The 20971-nt window shown below is 45.9% G+C and overlaps 1 protein-coding gene across 1 annotated transcript in view; it reads right to left on the bottom strand.

The window, feature by feature from the left end:
* Positions 1 to 5779: 5779 nt before the first annotated feature.
* The window catches only part of LOC136620761 (protocadherin Fat 4-like), a 120594-nt gene continuing 105402 nt past the window's right edge, over positions 5780 to 20971 (bottom strand). Inside the window, exons 38-45 of the mRNA XM_066595734.1 lie at positions 19103 to 19186; positions 11559 to 11642; positions 10895 to 10978; positions 10248 to 10319; positions 9593 to 9676; positions 8680 to 8769; positions 6965 to 7100; positions 5780 to 5942 (exon numbers count right to left, since the gene is read on the bottom strand). Coding sequence (XP_066451831.1) covers positions 5811 to 5942; positions 6965 to 7100; positions 8680 to 8769; positions 9593 to 9676; positions 10248 to 10319; positions 10895 to 10978; positions 11559 to 11642; positions 19103 to 19186 — 766 coding nt within the window. The 3' untranslated portion in view covers positions 5780 to 5810. The remainder of the gene's footprint in view (positions 5943 to 6964; positions 7101 to 8679; positions 8770 to 9592; positions 9677 to 10247; positions 10320 to 10894; positions 10979 to 11558; positions 11643 to 19102; positions 19187 to 20971) is intronic.

A 20971-nucleotide genomic window follows, 5' to 3' on the forward strand; every position in this document is an offset into this window, starting at 1 on the left:
AGTGGTTTCTAGAAGAGTGGCGCCACCATCTTGAGGGGGCAAGGCATCCCATTACCGTGTATACTGATCATAAAAACTTGGTATATCTCGCAAATGCTAAGAGACTCACAGCTTGTCAGGCCAGGTGCGCGTTGTTTTTCGCCAGGTTTAACCTCGTCGTTTCATACATTCCAAGGGAGAAGAACGTGAAGGCAGACGCCCTCTCATAGAGTTTCAGTTCGCCGGAAAGTGAGGCAGTGCCTCCCGAGAATATCTTGGCACCTGGGGTGGTGACGGCAGCTGTAGAATCTGATCTCATTCCTCATCTACATAATTGTCAGCAGGACGCTCCATCGAGGATGCCGGAGGGCAGATGGTTTGTGCCAGAGACCTTGCGTCTTAGAGTCATTGAGTCTCACTCATCTGTTCTCGCAGGCCATCCGGGGGCTCAGGCGACTGTGGATCTTTGTACTAGACATGCATGTCTCGAAAGATCCGCGACTTTAAGGGATGCTCTGTCTGTGCACGCAGTAAAAGTTGTCGTCGGCGTCCGAAGGTGCCTCTGAGACCGTTACCGGTGCCTTCTCGTCCATGGTCGCATTTATCGGTAGATTTTATCACCAATCTACCTGAGTCTCAGAAGTTCACCACTATCCTAGTTGTTGTAGACCGTTTCTCAAAAATGGCACATTTCGTGGCGTTAAAGAAGCTACCTTCTGTGATAGAATTTTTCAAGATTTTTGTAAAAGAAATCATTCGTCTTCATGGGGTTCCCGAGAACATATCTGATCGCGATGGTCAGTTTGTTGCGCAATGTTGGCGAGCCTTCTGTAGAAATTCGGGGACGTCTCTTCCCTACTCGTCAGCATTCCACCCGCAAACTAATGGTCAGACTGAGCGGAAGAACCAGGATTTAGTGCAATATTTACGGTTGTTTGCTAGCGAAAAGGCTCATCTGTGGGCAGAATTCCTGCGGTTGGCAAAGTTTGCACTAAACAACCGTACGTGTTCTTCCACTGGGGTATCTCCATTCCTGTGCATATATGGTCAGCATCCTCGCTTCCTTAGAGCTATTTCTGCACCGTCTGCCTGTCCTGCAGCTGATGTCGTCACAGATGCGCTGGAGGGGGTATGGAAAGAAGTACAGAAGAACCTGGAAGCAACGGGGGCTCGTATGCAGTTGAGTAGTGGGTGGAGTCTGTCAGTATCTGAACCTTACAGGGTGGGACAGAAGGTATATTTCTCTTCTAGAAATCCCAAATTGAAGGTTCCCTCTTTGAAACTGGTGCCACGTTACGTGGGTCCCTTTGTCATCACGTGGGTAGTGAATCCTCTGGCTTATGAACTTGATTTGCCAGCTACATGGAGGGTTCATAGGGTTTTTCATAAGTCATTATTGAAACCTTTTGTCCCTTCAGTGAGGCAGATCTAGGAGGACCTTGATAATCTCTAGAAGGCACGACTAACGGTATAAGGTCAGTTGTTTGCCAATGCACTATGCCTCCAATTTAGTTTAAAATATTTTTATTGATGTTTTAAGAAACTGTATTGAAGCAGCAATTGACAAACGTCAACCCTCCCAGGGTAATGTTACAGGTTCAAATGAAAAGAAAAGATCATATATAAATAGATATCATTTAGAGGTCTAGAAACAAAATATGTTCCAGCAATACAATTGCACAAATTATACGGAATGACATTAACGTGGGAGAACTCAACAGAATTTTAAAAAACTATCTTAAATATGCAATCAACTTCTGTAAATATTGATAGAACATTTGATGAGGAATAAGATGCCATTCAATAAAGTCTAAAGGCATCAAATGCATCTCTGGTGTCCTTACATGGTGTATATTTTTTCAAAAAGTACCATGAAACTAAAAGTGAAACTTTTTTTCTTCACCTTCTCAATAGATAAACAATTGGTAACAGAAAGAAACTTTCAGCGCCCCAGCGTTATTCCTATTAGAGGAGCAGCAGCAAGGCAATAGACTTACTTCACGGGCGTGCCCAGGCTAGGCACCCCTGGTCCCAGTAGGCGTATAAATCATGGTCGGCAACGAAGTAGACGTTCCACAAATTTATTCAGTACTACGCATTTCGGCCTTCACATACATAGGCCTTTTTTATAAGTACAGCAATTACATAAAAAACCACAAACATATATACACATACAAATCATTACCTTTCACCCCGTGGTCGCTAACCGCCATACCTACTTCCGGCGAGTAGTATTGACATAATGGTCAGTCAGATAAGATCCGGTTAGCGAGGGGAATGCAATTGCGTTCCACCCCTATAGGCATAATCCTCATAAGGTCACGCTTGGCGACGCGTTCCGACATCACCTGTTTAAACACGTGACGTGAACTTGTCTGCCTACTTGTCTATTGAACTGTTCAATAGACAAGTAGGCAGACTTGCATTGGGAAGCAATGTGAATTTTTGCAGTCATAGCTATAAATTGGATGAGTTTATGAGTCTTTGAAGTTAGAAAGTCTGTTACCCAACAGAAGAATTGAGGGTGGCTTCATATGGTACAACCATTGTTTGCATTCACTCTTTTGAGCTATTAATCGTTCTGTGTAAACATGACCACCAACAGGGTGCTGAGTGATAATTTGTTCACTAGTTGTTAGTCACTTAGTTCCAGCTCACTAAAAAAAATGTCGCTGGTTAACAAAAGTCACAATTGTTTATATCTTAACAACTTGCATAAAGATTCCCACAGTCCTGGGTATAAATAGATGATGGTACAGATCTCTGTATTGTCCCCTGATATATTTATACATGGGTATTAGATCGCCCCTCAGCTGTCTTTTTTTCTAAACTAATTAACCCCAATTTTGATAACCTCTCTGGCTATTGTAGTCTGTTCATTCCATTTATTACTTTAGTTGCCTGCCTTTGAACTTGCTCAAGCTCTGATATGACCATCTTGAGTACCAGTATGCAAAACTGTGAACAATATTCCATATGTGATCTGACCCTAGACCTCTTTTGATGCACCCCATGATCCTATTTGCCTTGGCAGCAGCTGCCTGACACTGGTTGCTCCAATTGAGCCTCCAGTTAATTAAAATCCCCAAGTCCTTTTCCATGTCAGTGTTCCCCAGTGGTTTCCCATTTAGTGTGTAATGGTGACATGTATTTACTCTCCCCAACCTTACATTTATCAGTGATATACCTCAGTTTCCACTTTTCTGCCCAAGCCCCTAACTTATGAAACCATATTCCGTCTTCTTTTATATTAATGACTTTACATAGTTTTGTGTCATCTGCAAATATTGATATTTTGCTGTACAATCCTCCTACCAGGTCATTAATATATTAAAAAGAATTAGGGCCCAATACTGACCCCTGTTGTACCCCACTAGCAACGGTGACCCAATCAGAGTACATACCATTTATAGCCACCCTCTGTTTTCTATCACTGACCAGTTACCCACTTACACACATTCTTGTCCAGACCAAACATTCTCATTTTATTCACCATCACCAACCTTTTATCCGGCACAGTATCAAACACTTTTCAAAAGTCCAGATATACAAGATCCAGTGCCTCCCCTGGGTCCAGTCTAGAACTTACCTCCTCGTAGAGGCTGATCAGGTTGGTTTGGCAGGAGCGATCTCTCATAAACCCATGCTCATACAGAGTTATACAGCTCTTTTCCTTGAGGTCCTCCAGGATACAATAATTGTCTTGTGTAAAGCTACCCTAAGCCCAGTGCATGAAATGTTGGTCTTAGGTTGTTTTCACATCTCCGTTCAGAGGTTCCGTCACAGATCTGGCACAAAATACCGGAATAAATAGTACTGTATGTTTTTCAACTGGTAAAGTGCCAGTCAGCTGAACAGAAACTGAATGGACCCCATTATAGTCAATGGGGTCTGTTTTTAGTGCTGTTCGGTTTCATCAGAAGACGGATCCATTTGACCAGAGGATTCCTCTTTCCTGCTCCCATAACAGAACAGGAAAACAGAACCTCCATCACAGATGTGAAAGCAGCCTCAGGCCAGCTTCACACAGACGTATGTGCACACCTTAGCGCAACTGTTTTGCATTGTAACCTAGGCTCCTTTTTGGGCATATGTTGGCACATCTCACTGGGTTTTTTTCTGCCTACAGGGCATGTGTTTTTGCACATGGGACACAAACTGCCTGAAATGGCTAATTCGTCCACTTCCAGATGTTCAATATGTTCTATTTTCTTTTGCACAACCGAAATACGGAAATGTGAATGAACTCATTGAAATATGTCCATGTGAAGCCAGTCTTAGTACATATGTGACCGGACTTACTGTTATTTGTAAGCTTTGAGATTGTATTTGTAGTGCTCTACCTGCTACGACGTTGATTTTACGTTGGTGAGGTCAACAGAATAGCTCTCACGTAATCAAAATACTAACGACCACTTGTGAGTAACATGCTCTGTCTCTGATCACATGACGGTGACATCATTGCAGGTCATAAAACAGGCAGAGCCTGTCAGCAGCCGTGTGCTTACAGGACCTGTGATGTCACCATCATGTGATCAGTCACCTGGTCTCTGAGCTCCGACCCTGATCACATGACAGTGACATCATCACAGGTCCTTCACTTTATTAAAAACCTGCAGAGCCAGACGCATATATCTATATTACTCCCCAAATCCGCACCATTCGCAACCTGATTGGTTGCTTGGATTTACTCATTCCCGGTGATTGGTTATTTGAGTTGGCTGATTCATGGTGATTAGTTATTTGGTTTGGCTGATTCACGGTGATTGGTTGTTTAGGTTCGCTCATGTAGAAGTGGGGAGTAAAAGGCTAATATGTGAGCCAGATGCATATTAACTTTTTCCACCAGACTTCTACCCTATTCAGCAATTCCAGCAACCTGATTGGTTATTTGGGTTGGCTGATTCATCACCCTTAACTGCCCCCTTTTGATTGCGTGTATGTGGTGTGCTAGTGCGTGGTCATGTTTATGCAGTACATATGGTAGATGTGGTTACGTGTATGTGGTGTCCTAGTGCGTGCTCATGTTTATGCAGTACATGTGGTCTGCTAGTGTGTGCTCATGTTTATGCAGTACATATGGTACATGTGGTCTGCTAGTGTGTGCTCATGTTTATGCAGTACATATAGTACATGTGGTCTGCTAGTGTGTGCTCATGTTTATGCAGTACATATAGTACATGTGGTCTGCTAGTGTGTGCTCATGTTTATGCAGTACATATGGTACATGTGGTCTGCTAGTGTGTGCTCATGTTTATGCAGTACATATGGTAGATGTGGTTGCGTGTATGTGGTGTCCTAGTGCGTGCTCATGTTTATGCAATACATCTATCCTCGTGCACATCTCAAAAGGGGGCGGTGAATCAGCCAACTCAAACAACCAATCAGATTGCTGGAATTGCTGAATAGGGCAGAAGTCTGGTGGAAAAAGTTAATATGTGAGCCAGACAGCAGCCATGTGCTTACAGCACCTGTGATGAGGTCACCGTCATATGATCAGTCGCCTGTGTGGGAGGAGTCTGGGATCACATAACCAGGGTGTGATCAGTGTGTGCAGGACTTTGCTGTGCTGTGATCTCTGTTGGATGGGATAAAGAATGGATGTAGCAGAGCTGTGTGTTTGTGTGACGTGCATGTAGCAGAGCTGTGTGGTGAATTGTGTCACCAGAAACACTGGTACTATAATTTCCTAATAATTACTAGTAGTATCCTAATGAGCAACAGCGTAATATGCAGTTTTTTTGTTTGGTTAAGAAAAGAAATGCCACCTTGGTTACATGATTATACACAAACAGCAATCTATCGCTTTAAAAAGCAAGCAGTATTATTATTTATTCATCATCCAAAAGCCGGGCGGAAACTGTCATCTTCTCATTTCCGCCACTCTTTGGTGGCTCTGCAATAGTGGCAGTGGCAGGAGATTCAGAGATTTCCTTCTGTGTTTCATCACTTGTAGCTGACTCCTTAAAAGGGGGGGAAACAAAAATCAGATTTCTGAACATGCATCCTCACATTTCTATACAGTATATATAAATGTCCACAAATCTTTATTCTTCCATAGAAGTGTCACCCAATGGAACACTGCAATTACCATTGATAGCCATAAAAAAAATAATCAAAATGGAGAGGAAAAAAAAGCTGAACAACAAATAAACTATAAAAGGCTGTCAATGTTCCATAACGTTATAAATAAAGTTCAAAAACAAAATGCACAACTTTTGTCATTAGATTATTCCCATATCAGGCAATTCGAGCTGATATGAATACTCATCTGTATGTGGAGGTCAGAGATGGCAAATACAAAAGTGGCGCTATTTCTAGAATAATTGTACTTGTGCTTTTTACTCCTCAATTTTTCCAGAAATGGTGCTACTCTTGTCTATGGACTGTTTCTGGTATTGCAGCGTTGTCCCATTCACTTATTCAATCTCCAGTCCTGAAGCTCGTACATTCACTTTAAGGCTTATGCCCACGGCAGACTATTATGGCTGAGATGGGAATACCCGTCTGTATGTGGTGACCAGCGGTGGCCTGGATTACAGAAGTAGCTGAGCTGGCCATGTTGTACTATTTCTGTAACTCCCATAGAAGTGAATGAAGTTAGAGAATAATTCAACAACACATAAATATAGTTACTTAGATTTGTCTGATATTAAGTTTTGTTTAAAGAGCAAAAACCATCCGTGTGGAATAGAAGAGGACATCTGAAAGGGAATAAAAACTTTTTCTTAACACACTTCTTATAAATGAAGAGTAAAGTTAGGCCAGCTGCACACTGGCATTGTATACTGATGGCTGTGCACTATCTTGGTGTGTATGCATGCGTAATATACGCCAAGATAGAACATGCTGCGATCTTTATTGCGTACAATATGTGTGATTGGCAGCATGGGAGCCTTTGGCAGATTGGTACAGGGAATTCCGCATGCAGAATGCACTGTAACAAGACGGCTGTGTGAAGGAGCCCTTATACTAAAGATTTTACCATATTAGAGTCTTCATTACTGTCAAAAGATTCCCAGGTTTCCACATATTCTACTTCTGTTCCCTTGGTTAGCTTTAGCTGCTGTCCTTCTTTCGTTTTGTCTTCTTCAACTTCGTCTCTACTTGCCTCGGGTTCACTAGGTAGAAGTAACATGAGGAGTAAGACAATAATTATTTCATTGCGAAAAGTCAGATTACTCACGGCACAGACAGGTGTTTGATTTATAGGGCGATGGGACAAAATAAACTATTCTTACCCGCTCTTGGCGATCCAGCGCTGCAGGCACGCGATTCTCCCAGTCTCTGTTGACAACGGAAGTCTGCTGACCTGCCTGCCAATCAAAGGCTGCAGCATCACCAATCGGAACTGATGATGATGCCAGGAAAATGGGCAGTGATGGTGTGGCCTCTGATTGGCAGGCAGACGTCACCAGGCTTTCGCTGTCAACACAGGCTAGGAGAATTGTGGGGCTGCAGCACTGAATCAGCTGGGCCATGGATGGGTAAGTACTGTTTGTTTTAATCCATTGGGCTTTAATTTTAAACAGTTAATTTCAGCGGCCAATCCCTTAGAGAGGGTCATCCCAGAATTGGCTGTTTCTTTTTGGAACACCTGCACCCTGATCTGATCTGTGACACAGATGAAAATTGGACGTGCTGCCATTTTTACATATGAACCATCAGTCTACAGTATGTGAAAAAACACCTATGTGCAAGTTTTGCTCTTTAAATTCGGTTTTGGGGGATAAAGTTTCTACTTGTACAGAGAGCCACGTTGATGTAGGGAGTCTCATAATGGGCCATACAATGCTTCCCAAGAAGAAGTATGTAAATAGTGGATGCAAAAGTTCTTATAGAGAAGTCACCTTTCAATAGGTGACCATCTACAAGTCAATGTTCGACCTTTCAACAGGCCTTGACATCATGAATGAGAACACAAGCCAAACCAGAGCCGCCTTCAGAGGTAAAGACACTGATCAGCAGTGTTAATAGGTGACGCTGTGGAGGTTCTTTTTCATCCCCTATTAGCATACTTTTTCCCAGGGAGCATTGCATAACGTTTACAAGTCTCCCTAAACCAACTTGGCGCTCTTATCAAGGAGAAACTCTATCCAAACAGACCCACATAAAAGCCTCTCATCCACCCAACCAGTATCCTGTTCTGGACTGATGAAGACCAAACACCCTGAAATAGCCTGCCTGCAGATGGGTGTCCTTTTCTTCTAGTTGGCTCTCGTTTGTCTTATATCCTCAGTCATATGGTCAAGAAGATCCCTTGAAAGTTTAAAAATGGACTTAGGGCTTCTACCCACTAGCGTTTTTTTTAATGCGAATGTCAATGGGACTTTCTAATGTTAAAATCGCATCGCACAAAAATCGCAGAAGCGTAAACTTCTGATTTTTGTGCGATGCGATTTTAACATTAGAAAGTCGTCCCATTGACATTTGCATTTTTAAAAAAGCAGCGATATCGCAGCGTTAAAAAAACGCTAGTGGGTAGAAGCCCTTATAAAGAAATCACCTTCCAAAAGAGGGTGCTGTGGAGGTAATTTTCCATCCCTTATTTGCATTTTTTTGTAAATAAGAATATAATCCTATCCAGAATCTACAAGGATATTTTTGCCGGTTTATTTGAAAATAATAATAAAAATTTAGAATGCAAGCTCTTTTTAAAAATTCAGGTTATTTAATCTGGGTCAGTGACATTCATAGTACCTGCTTGGCTCAACTGAAGTGTTTCCACCAGTTGGCTCTGGAGTATCTGTCACGGTTTCATCTAGCGTTTGCTGTTCTGTAGTAGCCATGCTGTAAAAGAAATTAAGTGGGTCATCGGGCATGAAGAATTACACAGGTTAATTGCCTGTCCATGTATTCCATAGATATATCTGGTCCTTCAGAGTGAGAAACACTCTTTTGTTATTCTCAGTTTTGGAGACCAAGTACACCCCTTTTTGGCATTGATATTCCGTTATGGCAGTGGCCTATCTCAGCAGGATAATGCACGCTGCAAAAATTGTCAGTAAATGATTTGAGGCCATGACTAGAGATGAGCGAGCATACGCGTTAAGGAAAATTACTCCAGCAAGTATGGACATTTTCGAGTACATGCCTGCTTGCCCGAAAAGGAAGGGGGGAGATCTCTCTCCCACCCACTCCCCCCTGCTAACTCCTGCAACTCACCGCTCAACCTCGCCAGCCCCCGAACCTTTTTGGACGAGCAGGCATGTACTCGAAAATGCCCATACTCGCTCGAGTAATTTGCCTTAACGAGTACGCTTCCTCAACCCTAGTCATGACAAACGTCAATGTGTTGACTGGGTTCCAAATTTTCCAGATCTTAATCTGATCAAGCATCAGTAAGAGGTGTTGAAAAAACAGGTCCAATCCATGGAGGCCCCAACTGGCTTGTCCATTGACTCGGTTGAATCTGTGCTAAAAACTATGGCAGAAAGCTGTGGATTTTGAGGTGGTTTTTATAGGAGGAATTCATGCGGAAAATTTCCCCGTGAATCCCATGCGAACATACCCTAAGAAAAAGCTGAAATTGGCACGTCGAAAAATATAGAATACATAACGTTCCTTTCAAAATTACAGGTCATTTAATCGAGGTTAATAACAGTCATTATACCTGTTTCCACAAGTTGGCTTCGGAGCATCTGGCATGGCTTCAGTTATCTGCACATCGGGTATTTGCTCTTCTGTAGTAGCCATGCTGTAAAAGAAATTAAGGGGGTCAGCGAACATGAGGAATTACACAGATCAATTGGCTGTCCATGTATTACTCATATATGTCTGGTCCTCCAGAGTGTAAGACTCTTTTGTTGCTTTCAGTCTTGGAGACCAAGTAAACTGCTTCATGACGTCAATATTTTGTTTTGGCAGTGGCCTATCTCAGCAGGATAATGCACATTGAAAAAATTGTCAACAACTGGTTCTAAATCATGACAAACATCAAGGTGTTGATTGGGTTCCAAATTCTCCAGCTTTTAATCTGATTTAATATCAGTAAGAGGTGTTGCAAAAAACAAGTCCAATCCATGGAGGTCTCAAGTGGCTTGCCCATTGACACGGTGAATCTGTGCACGGATCGCTGCTAAAAACTATGGCAGAAACCTGTGGATTTTGACATGTTTTTTAAAGGAGGAATTCAAGTGAAAATTTCCCTGTAAATGCCAACATTACCCTAAAGAAACCTGAAATCTGTGTGTGGAAAAATTTAGAATACATAAAGCTATTTTCAAAATTACAGGTCATTTAATCCGGGTCAGTAACAGTCATAATACCTGTTTCCACCAGTTGGCTCTGCAGTATCTGTCACGGTTTGATCTAGTGTTTGATCTTCTGTAGTAGCCATGCTGTAAAAGAAATTAAGGGGGTCAGGGGACATGAAGAATTACAAAGGTCGATTGGCTGTCCATGTATTGCATAGATATGTCTGGTCCTCCAGAGTGTGAGACTCTTTGGTTGCTCTCAGTTTTGGAGACCAAGACACTTCATGGCATCGATATTCCGTTATGGCAGTGGCCTATCTCAGCAGGATAATGCACACTGCAAAAATTGACATTGAATGGTCCGAAGTCATAACAAATATCAAGGTGTTGATTGGGCTCCATATTTTTCAGATCTCAATCTGATCGATAATCAGTAAAAGTGGTTAGAACAACAAGTCCAATCCATGGAGGTCTCAACTGGCTTGCCCATTGACATGGTTAAATCTGTAGATGAATCTGCGTGAAAAACTATGGCAGAAAGCTGTGGATTTTGATGCAGTTTTTAGAGGAGAAATTCAAGCAGAAAATTTCTCCATGAATACCAACATATGAACATACCCTAAAGAAACCTGAAATCTGCATGTGGAAAAATGTAGAATATATGAAGTTCCTTTCAAAATTACAGGTCATTTAATACAGGTCAATAATAGTCAAAATACCTGTTTTCATACGTTGACTCTGGAGCATCTGTCACAGTTTCAGTTATCTCCACATCTAGTGTTTGCTCTTCTGTAGTAGCCATGCTGTAAAAGAAATTAAGGGGGTCAGGGGACATGAAGAATTACACAGGTCAATTGGCTGTCCATGTATTTCATAGATATCTCTGGTCCTCCGGAGTGTGAGACTTTTTTGTTGCTTCCAGTTTTGGAGACCAAGTGGACCCGTTCATGGCATCGATATTCTGTAATGGCAGTGGCCTATCTGAGCAAGATAATGCACGCTGCAAAAATTGGCAAGGAATGGTTTGAGGTCATGACAAATACCAAGGTGTTTTTATTGGGCTCCATATTTTTCAGATCTCAGTCTGATCGAGAATCAAGAAGAGGTGTTGGAAAAACAAGTCCATTCCATGGAGGCCCCAACTGGCTTGCCCATTGACGCGGTTGAATCTGTGCACGGATAACCACTAAAACTATGGCAGAAAGCTGTGGATTTTGATGCGGTTTTAAGATGAGGAATTCAAGCGGAAAATTTCCCTGTGAATCACAATATGTGAACATACCCTAAAGAAACCTGAAATTTGCGTATGGAAAAAATGACAATACATAAAGCTACTTTCAAAATTACAGGTCATTTAATCCAGGTCAAAAATAGTCATTATACCCATTTCCATCAGTTGATTCTGGATCATCTGTCACGGTTTCAGTTATCTCCACTTCTAGTATTTCCTCTTCTGTAGTAGCCATGCTGTAATAGAAATTAAGCGGGTCAGGGGACATGAAAAATTACACAGGTCAACTGGCTGTCCATGTATTCCATAGATATGTCTGGTCCTCCAGAGTGAAAACACTCTTTTGTTGCTCTTGGTTTTGGAGACCAAGTGCACCACTTCATGGCATCAATATTTCGTTATGGCAGTGGCCTATCTCAGCAGGATAATGCACGCTGCAAAAATTGACATTGAATGGTCTGATGTCATAACAAACATCAAGGTGTTCATTGGGCTCCATATTGTTCAGATCTCAATCTGATCGATAATCAGTAAAAGGGGTTAGAACAAGTCCAATCCATGGAGGTCTCAACTGGCTTGACCATTGACACAGTTAAATCTGTGTATGAATCTGCGCTAAAAACTATGGCAGAAAGCTGTGGATTTTGATGCAGTTTTTAGAGGAAAAATTCAAGTGGAAAATTTCTCAGTAAATACCAACATATGAACATACCCTAAAGAAACCTGAAATCTGCATGTGAAAAAAAGGTAGAATATATGAAGCTCCTTTCAAAATTACAGGTAATTTAATCCAGGTCAATAATAGTCATAATTAGAGATGAGCGAGCACCAAAATGCTCGGGTGCTCGTTACTGGGACGAAAATTTCACGATGCCCATTGAAGTCAATGAGCGACTTGAGCATTTTTGTATTTCGCCGAAGCTCGCTAAGGTTTCCATTTGTGAAAATCTGGGCAATTCAAGAAAGTGATGGGAACGACACAGCAACGGATAGGGCAGGCGAGGGGCTACATGTTGGGCTGCATCTCGAGTTCCCAGGTCCCACTATTAAGCCACAATAGCGGCAAGAGTGCCCCCCCCCCAACAATTTTTACTTCTAAAAAGCCCTCATTAGCAATGCATACCTTAGCTAAGCACCACACTACCTCCAACAAAGCACAATCACTGCCTGCATGACACTCCGCTGCCACTTCTCCTGGGTTACATGCTGCCCAACCCCCCCCCCCCCCTGCACGACCCAGTGTCCACAGCGCACACCAAAGTGTCCCTGCCCAGCCTTCAGCTGCCCTCATGCCACACGCTGGCCTCATAGCCACACCACCCTCATGTCTATTTATAAGTGCGTCTGCCATGAGGAGGAACCGCAGGCACACACTGCAGAGGGTTGGCACGGCTAGGCAGCAACCCTCTTTGAAAAGGGGCCGGGCGATAGCCCACAATGCTGTACAGAAGGAATGAGAAATCCAATCCTGTGCCACCTCCATCAGGAGCTGCACACGTGGGCATAGCAATGGGGAACCTATGTGCCACACACTATTCATTCTGTCAAGGTGTCTGCATGCCCCAGTCAGACCGCGTTTTTTTATAAATAGTCACAGGCAGGTACAACTCCGCAATGGGAATTCCGTGTGCACCCACAGCATGGGTGGCTCCCTGGAACCCACTGGCTGTACATAAATGTATCCCATTGCAGTGTCCTGGACAGCAGAGCTAACGTCAGATTAAATGCAGGTGGGCTTCGGCCCACACTGCATGCCCCAACCTGACCGGGGTTTTTAATTCATAGACACAGGCAGGTACAACTCCCTATTGTGAAGTCCCTGTGGACCGACAGCATGGGTGGGTGCCAGGAAGCCACCGACGGTACATAAATATATCCCATTGCAGTGCCCAGCACAGCTGAGGTAATGTCATGTTTAATGCAGGTGGGCTTCGGCCCACACTGCATGCCCCAGTCAAACTGGGGTTCTTTAGAAGTGGACACATGCAGTTACAACTCCGTGTGGACCGACAGCATGGGTGGGTGCCAGGAAGCCACCAGTGGTACATAAATATATCCCATTGCAGTGCCCAGCACAGTTGAGGTAATGTCATGTTTAATGCAGGTGGGCTTCGGCCCACACTGCATGCCCCAGTCAGACTGGGGTTCTTTAGAAGTGGAAACATGCAGTTACAACTCCGTGTGGACCGACAGCATGGGTGGCTCCCTGGAACCCACCGGCGGTACATAAATATATCCCATTGCAGTGCCCAGCACAGCTGAGGTAATGTCATGTTTAATGCAGGTGGGCTTCGGCCCACACTGCATGCCCCAGTCAGACTGGGGTTCTTAAGAAGTGGACACATGCAGTTACAACTCCGTGTGACCGACAGCATGGGTGGGTGCCAGGAAGCCACTGGCGGTACATAAATATATCCCATTGCATTGCCCTGCACAGCTGAGGTAACGTCAGATAAAATACAGGTGGGCTTTGGCCCACACTGGTAACGTCAGATAAAATACAGGTGGGCTTTGGCCCCAGACCGGGGTCTTTAATGCATAGACACAGGCAGGTACAACTCTCTAATGTAAAGTCCGTGTGGACCGATACTATGGGTGGCTCCCTGGAACCCACTGGCGGTACAAAAATATATCCCATTGCAGTGCCCTGGACAGCAGAGCTAGCGTCTGATTAAATACAGGTGGGCTTTGGCCCAAACTGCATGCCCCAGTCAGGCTCGAGTTTTTTATAAGTATACACAGGCACGTACATCTCCCTAATGCGAAGTCCATGTGGACCGACAGCATGGGTGGGTGCCAGGAAGCCACCGGCGGTACATAAATATATCCCATTGCAGTGCCCAGCTCAGCTGATGTAACGTCAGCTTTAATGCAGGTGGGCAAAAAATTAATTGGATTACACTGTAGGCGAGGGCCCCAAAAAATTGGTGTACCAACAGTACTAATGTACCTATGTGTACAGTACTAATGTGGCTTAATTTGTAACTAGGCCTGGAGGCAGCCCAGTTAAAATAAAAATTGGTTCAGGTGCAAGTTTCAACGCTTTAATGTGCATTGAAACGTATAAAAATTGTTTACAAAAATTATATGACTGAGCCTTGTGGGCCTAAGAAAAATTGCCCATTCGGCGTGATTACGTTAGGTTTCAGGAGGAGGAGGAGCAGGAGGAAGAGGATGAATATTATACACAGATTGATGAAGCTAAAAGGTCCACGTTTTTGATGGTGACAGAGAACAATGCTTCCATCCGTGGGTGCAGCCTACATATTGTTTAGGTATCGCTGCTGTCCGTTGGTGGAGAAGAAAAGTCTGGGGAAATCCAGGCTTTGTTCATCTTTATGAGTGTAAGCCTGTCGGCACTGTCGGTTGACAGGCGGGTACGCTTATCCGTGATGATTCCCCCAGCCGCACTAAACACCCTCTCTGACAAGACGGTAGCCGCAGGACAAGCAAGCACCTCCAGGGCATACAGTGCGAGTTCAGGCCACGTGTCCAGCTTCGACACCCAGTAGTTGTAGGGGGCAGAGGCGTCACGGAGGACGGTCGTGCGATCGGCTACGTACTCCCTCACCATCCTTTTACAGTGCTCCCGCCGACTCAGCCTTGACTGGGGAGCGGTGACACAGTCTTGCTGGGGAGCCAGAAAGCTGTCAAAGGCCTTAGAGAGTGTTCCCCTGCCTGTGCTGTACATGCTGCCTGATCTCCGCACCTCCCCTGCTACCTGGCCCTCGGAACTGCGCCTTCTGCCACTAGCGCTGTCGGATGGGAATTTTACCATTAGCTTGTCCGCCAGGGTCCTGTGCTATAGCATCACTCTCGAACCCCTTTCCTCTTCGGGTATGAGAGTGGAAAGGTTCTCCTTATACCGTGGGTCGAGCAGTGTGTACACCCAGTAATCTGTAGTGGCCAGAATGCGTGTAACGCGAGGGTCACGAGAAAGGCATCCTAACATGAAGTCAGCCATGTGTGCCAGGGTACCTGTACGCAACACATGGCTGTCCTCACTAGGAAGATCACTTTCAGGATCCTCCTCCTCCTCCTCCTCCTCAGGCCATACACGCTGAAAGGATGACAGGCAAGCAGCATGGGTACCCTCAGCAGTGGGCCAAGCTGTCTCTTCCCCCTCCTTCTCATGCTCCTCCACCTCCTCCTCCTCAACGCGCGAGATATAGACAGGAGGGTGCTCTGACTATCCAGCGACATACTGTCTTCCCCCGCCTCCGTTTCCGAGCGCAAAGCGTCTGCCTTTATGCTTTGCAGGGAACTTCTCAAGAGGCATAGCAGAGGAATGGTGACGCTAATGATTGCAGCATCGCTGCTCACCATCTGGGTAGACTCCTCAAAGTTTCCAAGGACCTGGCAGATGTCTGCCAACCAGGCCCACTCTTCTGTAAAGAATTGAGGAGGCTGACTCCCACTGCGCCGCCCATGTTGGAGTTGGTATTCCACTATAGCTCTACGCTGCTCATAGAGCCTGGCCAACATGTGGAGCGTAGAGTTCCACCGTGTGGGCACGTCACACAGCAGTCGGTGCACTGGCAGATTAAACCGATGTTGCAGGGTGCGCAGGGTGGCAGCGTCCGTGTGGGACTTGCGGAAATGTGCGCAGAGCCGGCGTGCCTTTCCGAGCAGGTCTGACAAGCGTGGGTAGCTTTTGAGAAAGCGCTGAACCACCAAATTAAAGATGTGGGCCAGGCATGGCACGTGCGTGAGGCTGCCGAGCTGCCGAGCCGCCACCAGGTTACGGCCATTGTCACACACGACCATGCCCGGTTGGAGGCTCAGCAGCACAAGCCAGCGGTCCGTCTGCTCTGTCAGACCCTGCAGCAGTTCATGGGCCGTGTGCCTCTTCTCTCCTAAGCTGAGTAGTTTCAGCACGGCCTGCTGACGCTTGCCCACCGCTGTGCTGCCACGCCGCGCGACACCGACTGCTGGCGACGTGCTGCTGCTGACACATCTTGATTGCGAGACAGAGGTTGCGTAGGAGGAGGAGGAGGAGGAGGAGGGTGGTTTAGTGGAGGAAGCATACACCGCCGCAGATACCACCACCAAGCTGTGGCCCGCAATTCTGGGGGTGGGTAGGATGTGAGTGGTCCCAGGCTCTGACTCTGTCCCAGCCTCCACTAAATTCACCCAATGTGCCGTCAGGGAGATATAGTGGCCCTGCCCGCCTGTGCTTGTCCACGTGTCCGTTGTTAAGTGGACCTTGGCAGTAACCGCGTTGGTGAGGGCACGTACAATGTTGCGGGAGACATGGTCGTGCAGGGCTGGGACGGCACATCGGGAAAAGTAGTGGCGACTGGGAACCAAGTAACGCGGGGCCGCCGCCACCATCATGCTTTTGAAAGCCTCCGTTTCCACAAGCCTATACGGTAGCATCTCCAGGCTGATCAATTTGGCTATGTGCACGTTTAACGCTTGAGCGTGCGGGTGCGTGGCGGCGTACTTGCGCTTGCGCTCCAACACTTGCGCTAGCGACAGCTGGACGATGCGCTGAGAGACATTGGTGGATGGGGCCGAGGACAGCGGAGGTGAGGGTGTGGGTGCAGGTCAGGAGACGGTAGTGCCTGTGTCCTGAGAGGGGGGTTGGATCTCAGTGGCAGGTTGGGGCACAGGGGGAGAGGCAGTGGTGCAAACCGGAGGCGGTGAACAGCCTTCATCCCACCTTGTGGGGTGGGTGAGGCTGGTGGTGGTGGCTCCCCAGCTGATCTTGGCGCGACAAAGGTTGCACACCACTGTTCGTCGGTTGTCTGCACTCTCAGTGAAAAACTGCCAGACCTTTTAGCACCTCGGCCTCTGCAGGGTGGCATGGCGCGAGGGGGCGCTTTGGGAAACAGTTGGTGGATTATTCGGTCTGGCCCTGCAACCTGCCCTGCTGCTGCACTTGCCTCCCCCTCTGAAGACCTGTCCTCAGTAGGCTTAGCAAACCAGGTGGGGTCAGTCACCTCATCGTCCTGCTGCTCTTCCTCCGAATCCTCTGTGCGCTCCTCCCTCGGACTTACTCCAATTACTACTACCTGAGTGATAGACAACTGTGTCTCATCGTCATCGTCCTCCTCACCCACTGAAAGCTCTTGAGACAGTTGCCGGAAGTCCCCAGCCTCATCCCCCGGACCCCGGGAACTTTCCAAAGGTTGGGCATCGGTCACGACAAACTCCTCCGGTGGGAGAGGAACCATTGCTGCCCATTCTGGGCAGGGGCCCGAGAACAGTTCCTGGGAGTCTGCCTGCTCTTCAGAATGTGTCATTGTAATGGAGTGAGGAGGCTGGGAGGAAGGAGGAGCAGCAGCCAGAGGATTCAGAGTTGCAGCAGTGGACGGCGTAGAAGTCTGGGTGGTCGATAGATTGCTGGATGCACTTTCTGCCATCCACGACAGCACCTGCTCACACTGCTCATTTTCTAATAAAGGTCTACCGTGTGGACCCATTAATTGTGAGATGAATGTGGGGACGCCAGAAACGTGCCTCTCTCCTAATCCCGCAGCATTCGGCTGCGATACACCTGGATCAGGAGCTCGGCCTGTGCCCACACCCTGACTTGGGCCTCCGCGTCCTCGCCCGCGTCCACGTCCTCTAGGCCTACCCCTACCCCTCAGCATGGTGTATTACCAGTAGCGCAGAAACAGAACGCTGTAATTAAATGTGCCGCTTATTGGCCTGTGGTTGGAGGCTGACTTCGCTTACGGAACGCACAGCAGAGCCAGGAAAGAATTTTGCGCAAGCCTGCTGTAACACTTAGCTGGCTGCGTATTAATTAGGACTACTACCCCCAGCAGAGACACAGTACACTGAGGACGGTCACAGGCAGCCCAAATAGATATTTTTTTCACAAATTTTTGGGAAAAAGCCCACTGCCTATATAGACAGTATATCTCTTTCACCTTTTTCACTGTCCCTGCCTCAGCACTACTGGCCCAATACTATGTAAAATTACTGCAGACTGTTTCCCTCTGGACAGGATGACAGCGGTGATGTAACAGGCAACGCAGAGCCAGAAAAGAATTTTGCACAAGCCTGCTGTAACACTTAGCTGGCTGCGTATTAATTAGGACTACTACCCCCAGCAGAGACGCAGTACACTGAGGACGGTCACAGGCAGCCCAAATAGATTTTTTTTTCCCCAAATTTTTTGGAAAAAGCCCACTGCCTATATAGACAGTATATCTCTTTCACCTTTTTCACTGTCCCTGCCTCACCACTACTGGCCCTATACTATGTAAAATTACTGCAGACTGAGGACGCAATGCTCTGCACGGCCGATATACAAAAAAAAAAAAAAAAGTGCAACACTGCTAAAAGCAGCCTCAACAGTACTGCACACGGTCAGATGTGGCCCTAAGAAGGACCGTTGGGGTTCTTGAAGCCTAAAATCACTCCTAACACTCTCCCTCCAGCATCAGCAGCACTTTCCCTGAGCTATGTCAGAATGCATCTGTGGCGAGCCGCGGGAGGGGCCGATTTATATACTCGGGTGACACCTGATCTCGCCAGCCACTCACTGCAGGGGGGTGGTATAGGGCTTGAACGTCGCAGGGGGAAGTTGTAATGCCTTCCCTGTCTTTCTATTGGCCAGAAAAGCGCGCTAACTCGAACATCGCATGGTGCTCGTGTCTAGTAACGAGCATCTCGAACACGCTAATACTCGAACGAGTATCAAGCTCGGACGAGTACGTTCGCTCATCTCTAGTCATAATACCTGTTTTCATCCGTTGACTCTGGTGCATCTGTCACAGTTTCAGTTATCTCCACATCTAGTGTTTGCTCTTCTGTAGTAGCCATGCTGTAAAAGAAATTATGGGGGTCAGGGGACATAAAGAATTACACAGGTCAATTGGCTGTCTACGTATTCGATAGATATCTCTGGTCCGCCAGAGTGTGAGACTCTTTTGTTGCTCTTGGTTTTGGAGACCAAGTGGACCCTTTCATGGCATTGATATTCTGTAATGGCAGTGGCCTATCTCAGCAGCATAATGCACACTGCAAAAATTGTCAGCGAATAGATTGAGGTCATGACAAACATCAAAGTGTTGATTGGGCTCCATATTTTATAGATCTCAATCTGATCGAGAATCAGTAAGAGGTGTTGGAAAAACAAGCCTGAGCCATGGAGGCTACAACTGGCTTGCCCATTGACACGGTTGAATCTGTGCATGGATCGCCACTAAAAACTATGGCAGAAAGCTGTGGATTTTGATGCGGTTTTAAGATGAGGAATTCAAGCGGAAAATTTCTCTGTGAATCCCACCATGTGAACATACCCTAAAGAAACCTGAAATCTGCGTATTGAAAAATGTAGAATACATAAAGCTACTTTCAAAATTACAGGTCATTTAATCCGGGTCAGTAAAAGTCATAATATCTGATTTCATCAGTTGATTCTGGAGCATCTGTCACAGTTTCAGTTATCTCCATATCTAGTGTTTGCTCTTCTGTAGTAGCCATGCTGTTAAATTAAGGGGATCAGGGGACATGAAGAATTACACAGGTCAATTGACTTTCCATGTATTCCATAGATATCTCTGGTCCTCCAGAGTGTGAGACTCTTTTGTTGCTCCCAGTTTTAGAGACCAAGTGGACCCTTTCATGGCATCAATATTCTGTAATGGCAGTGGCCTATCTGAGCAAGATAATGCAATCATCCTGTCTCTTTACCTCTGGCTGTTTCCCTTTTTCCCTTTCGTTTTTCCTGGCATATCTCTCCAAGGTGATTCTTCTTATTCCTCCATTAGTGGATTCCGGGGCTACCCGTTTTCCAGTTCCTGATTGGCTGTACACCTCTCCTGCTTATTCGGCTCCTGGAACTGTTTGTTGTCATACTATGTTATCCACATAGGGTAATTGGTTCGAGACCCAGCCCCCTTTGGGCAGAGTCACATTTCTCATTCAAGAAGTTACAAATTCAAGATAAATAGCACCCATTGCCCAAGACAGATCGTCCGTGACCCAGGTTAGTGCTCGACCAATAGGTAGTGCTCGTTTTCTGCAATTTCTCCCCTATTTTCTTCACAACCCCTAACTACATCAACCCCTCCCTGTTTTCCCTGTGTACTCTGTAGTGTGATCCATCCTCCCCTCTACAAATTTTATTTAATTTCCTTTCCTTCCCCTTTCCCCCTTTTCTCCTTTTTTTATTATAGGGGATGGGCTCCTCTTCCCTCCATCTGATCAGTTGTGTGGCCTATTATAGATTCTTCCTTCATCCAAATTATGTCCTCTGATGGTTCTAATCTAAATATTGCTTCCATCAACGCACAGGGTCTGAACATACCAGAGAAAAGGTCCTCCGCCTTGGCAGAAAAGAGCCCATGTCACATTTGTTCAAAAAACCCACTGTAGAGCGAATTCCATTCCCAAGCTGAAGGATGCTTGTTTTCCAGCTGTCTACCACAGCGCTTGCCCTGTCTCCAAAACCAAAGGAGGCTCCATTCTCATCGCCGTCTCAACCCCTGGGAGCATGTGAATACGCAGGAGGATGGTAAGGGTAGATACCTTTTTATCAAAGGTAACCTAGCAAATACTGCAGTCACATTGGCTTCTCTTTATCTCCCCAAGTTTCCTTCCTCAA

The sequence above is a fragment of the Eleutherodactylus coqui genome, chromosome 3, assembly GCF_035609145.1.
Source record: "Eleutherodactylus coqui strain aEleCoq1 chromosome 3, aEleCoq1.hap1, whole genome shotgun sequence".
NCBI classification, from domain to species: domain Eukaryota; kingdom Metazoa; phylum Chordata; class Amphibia; order Anura; family Eleutherodactylidae; genus Eleutherodactylus; species Eleutherodactylus coqui.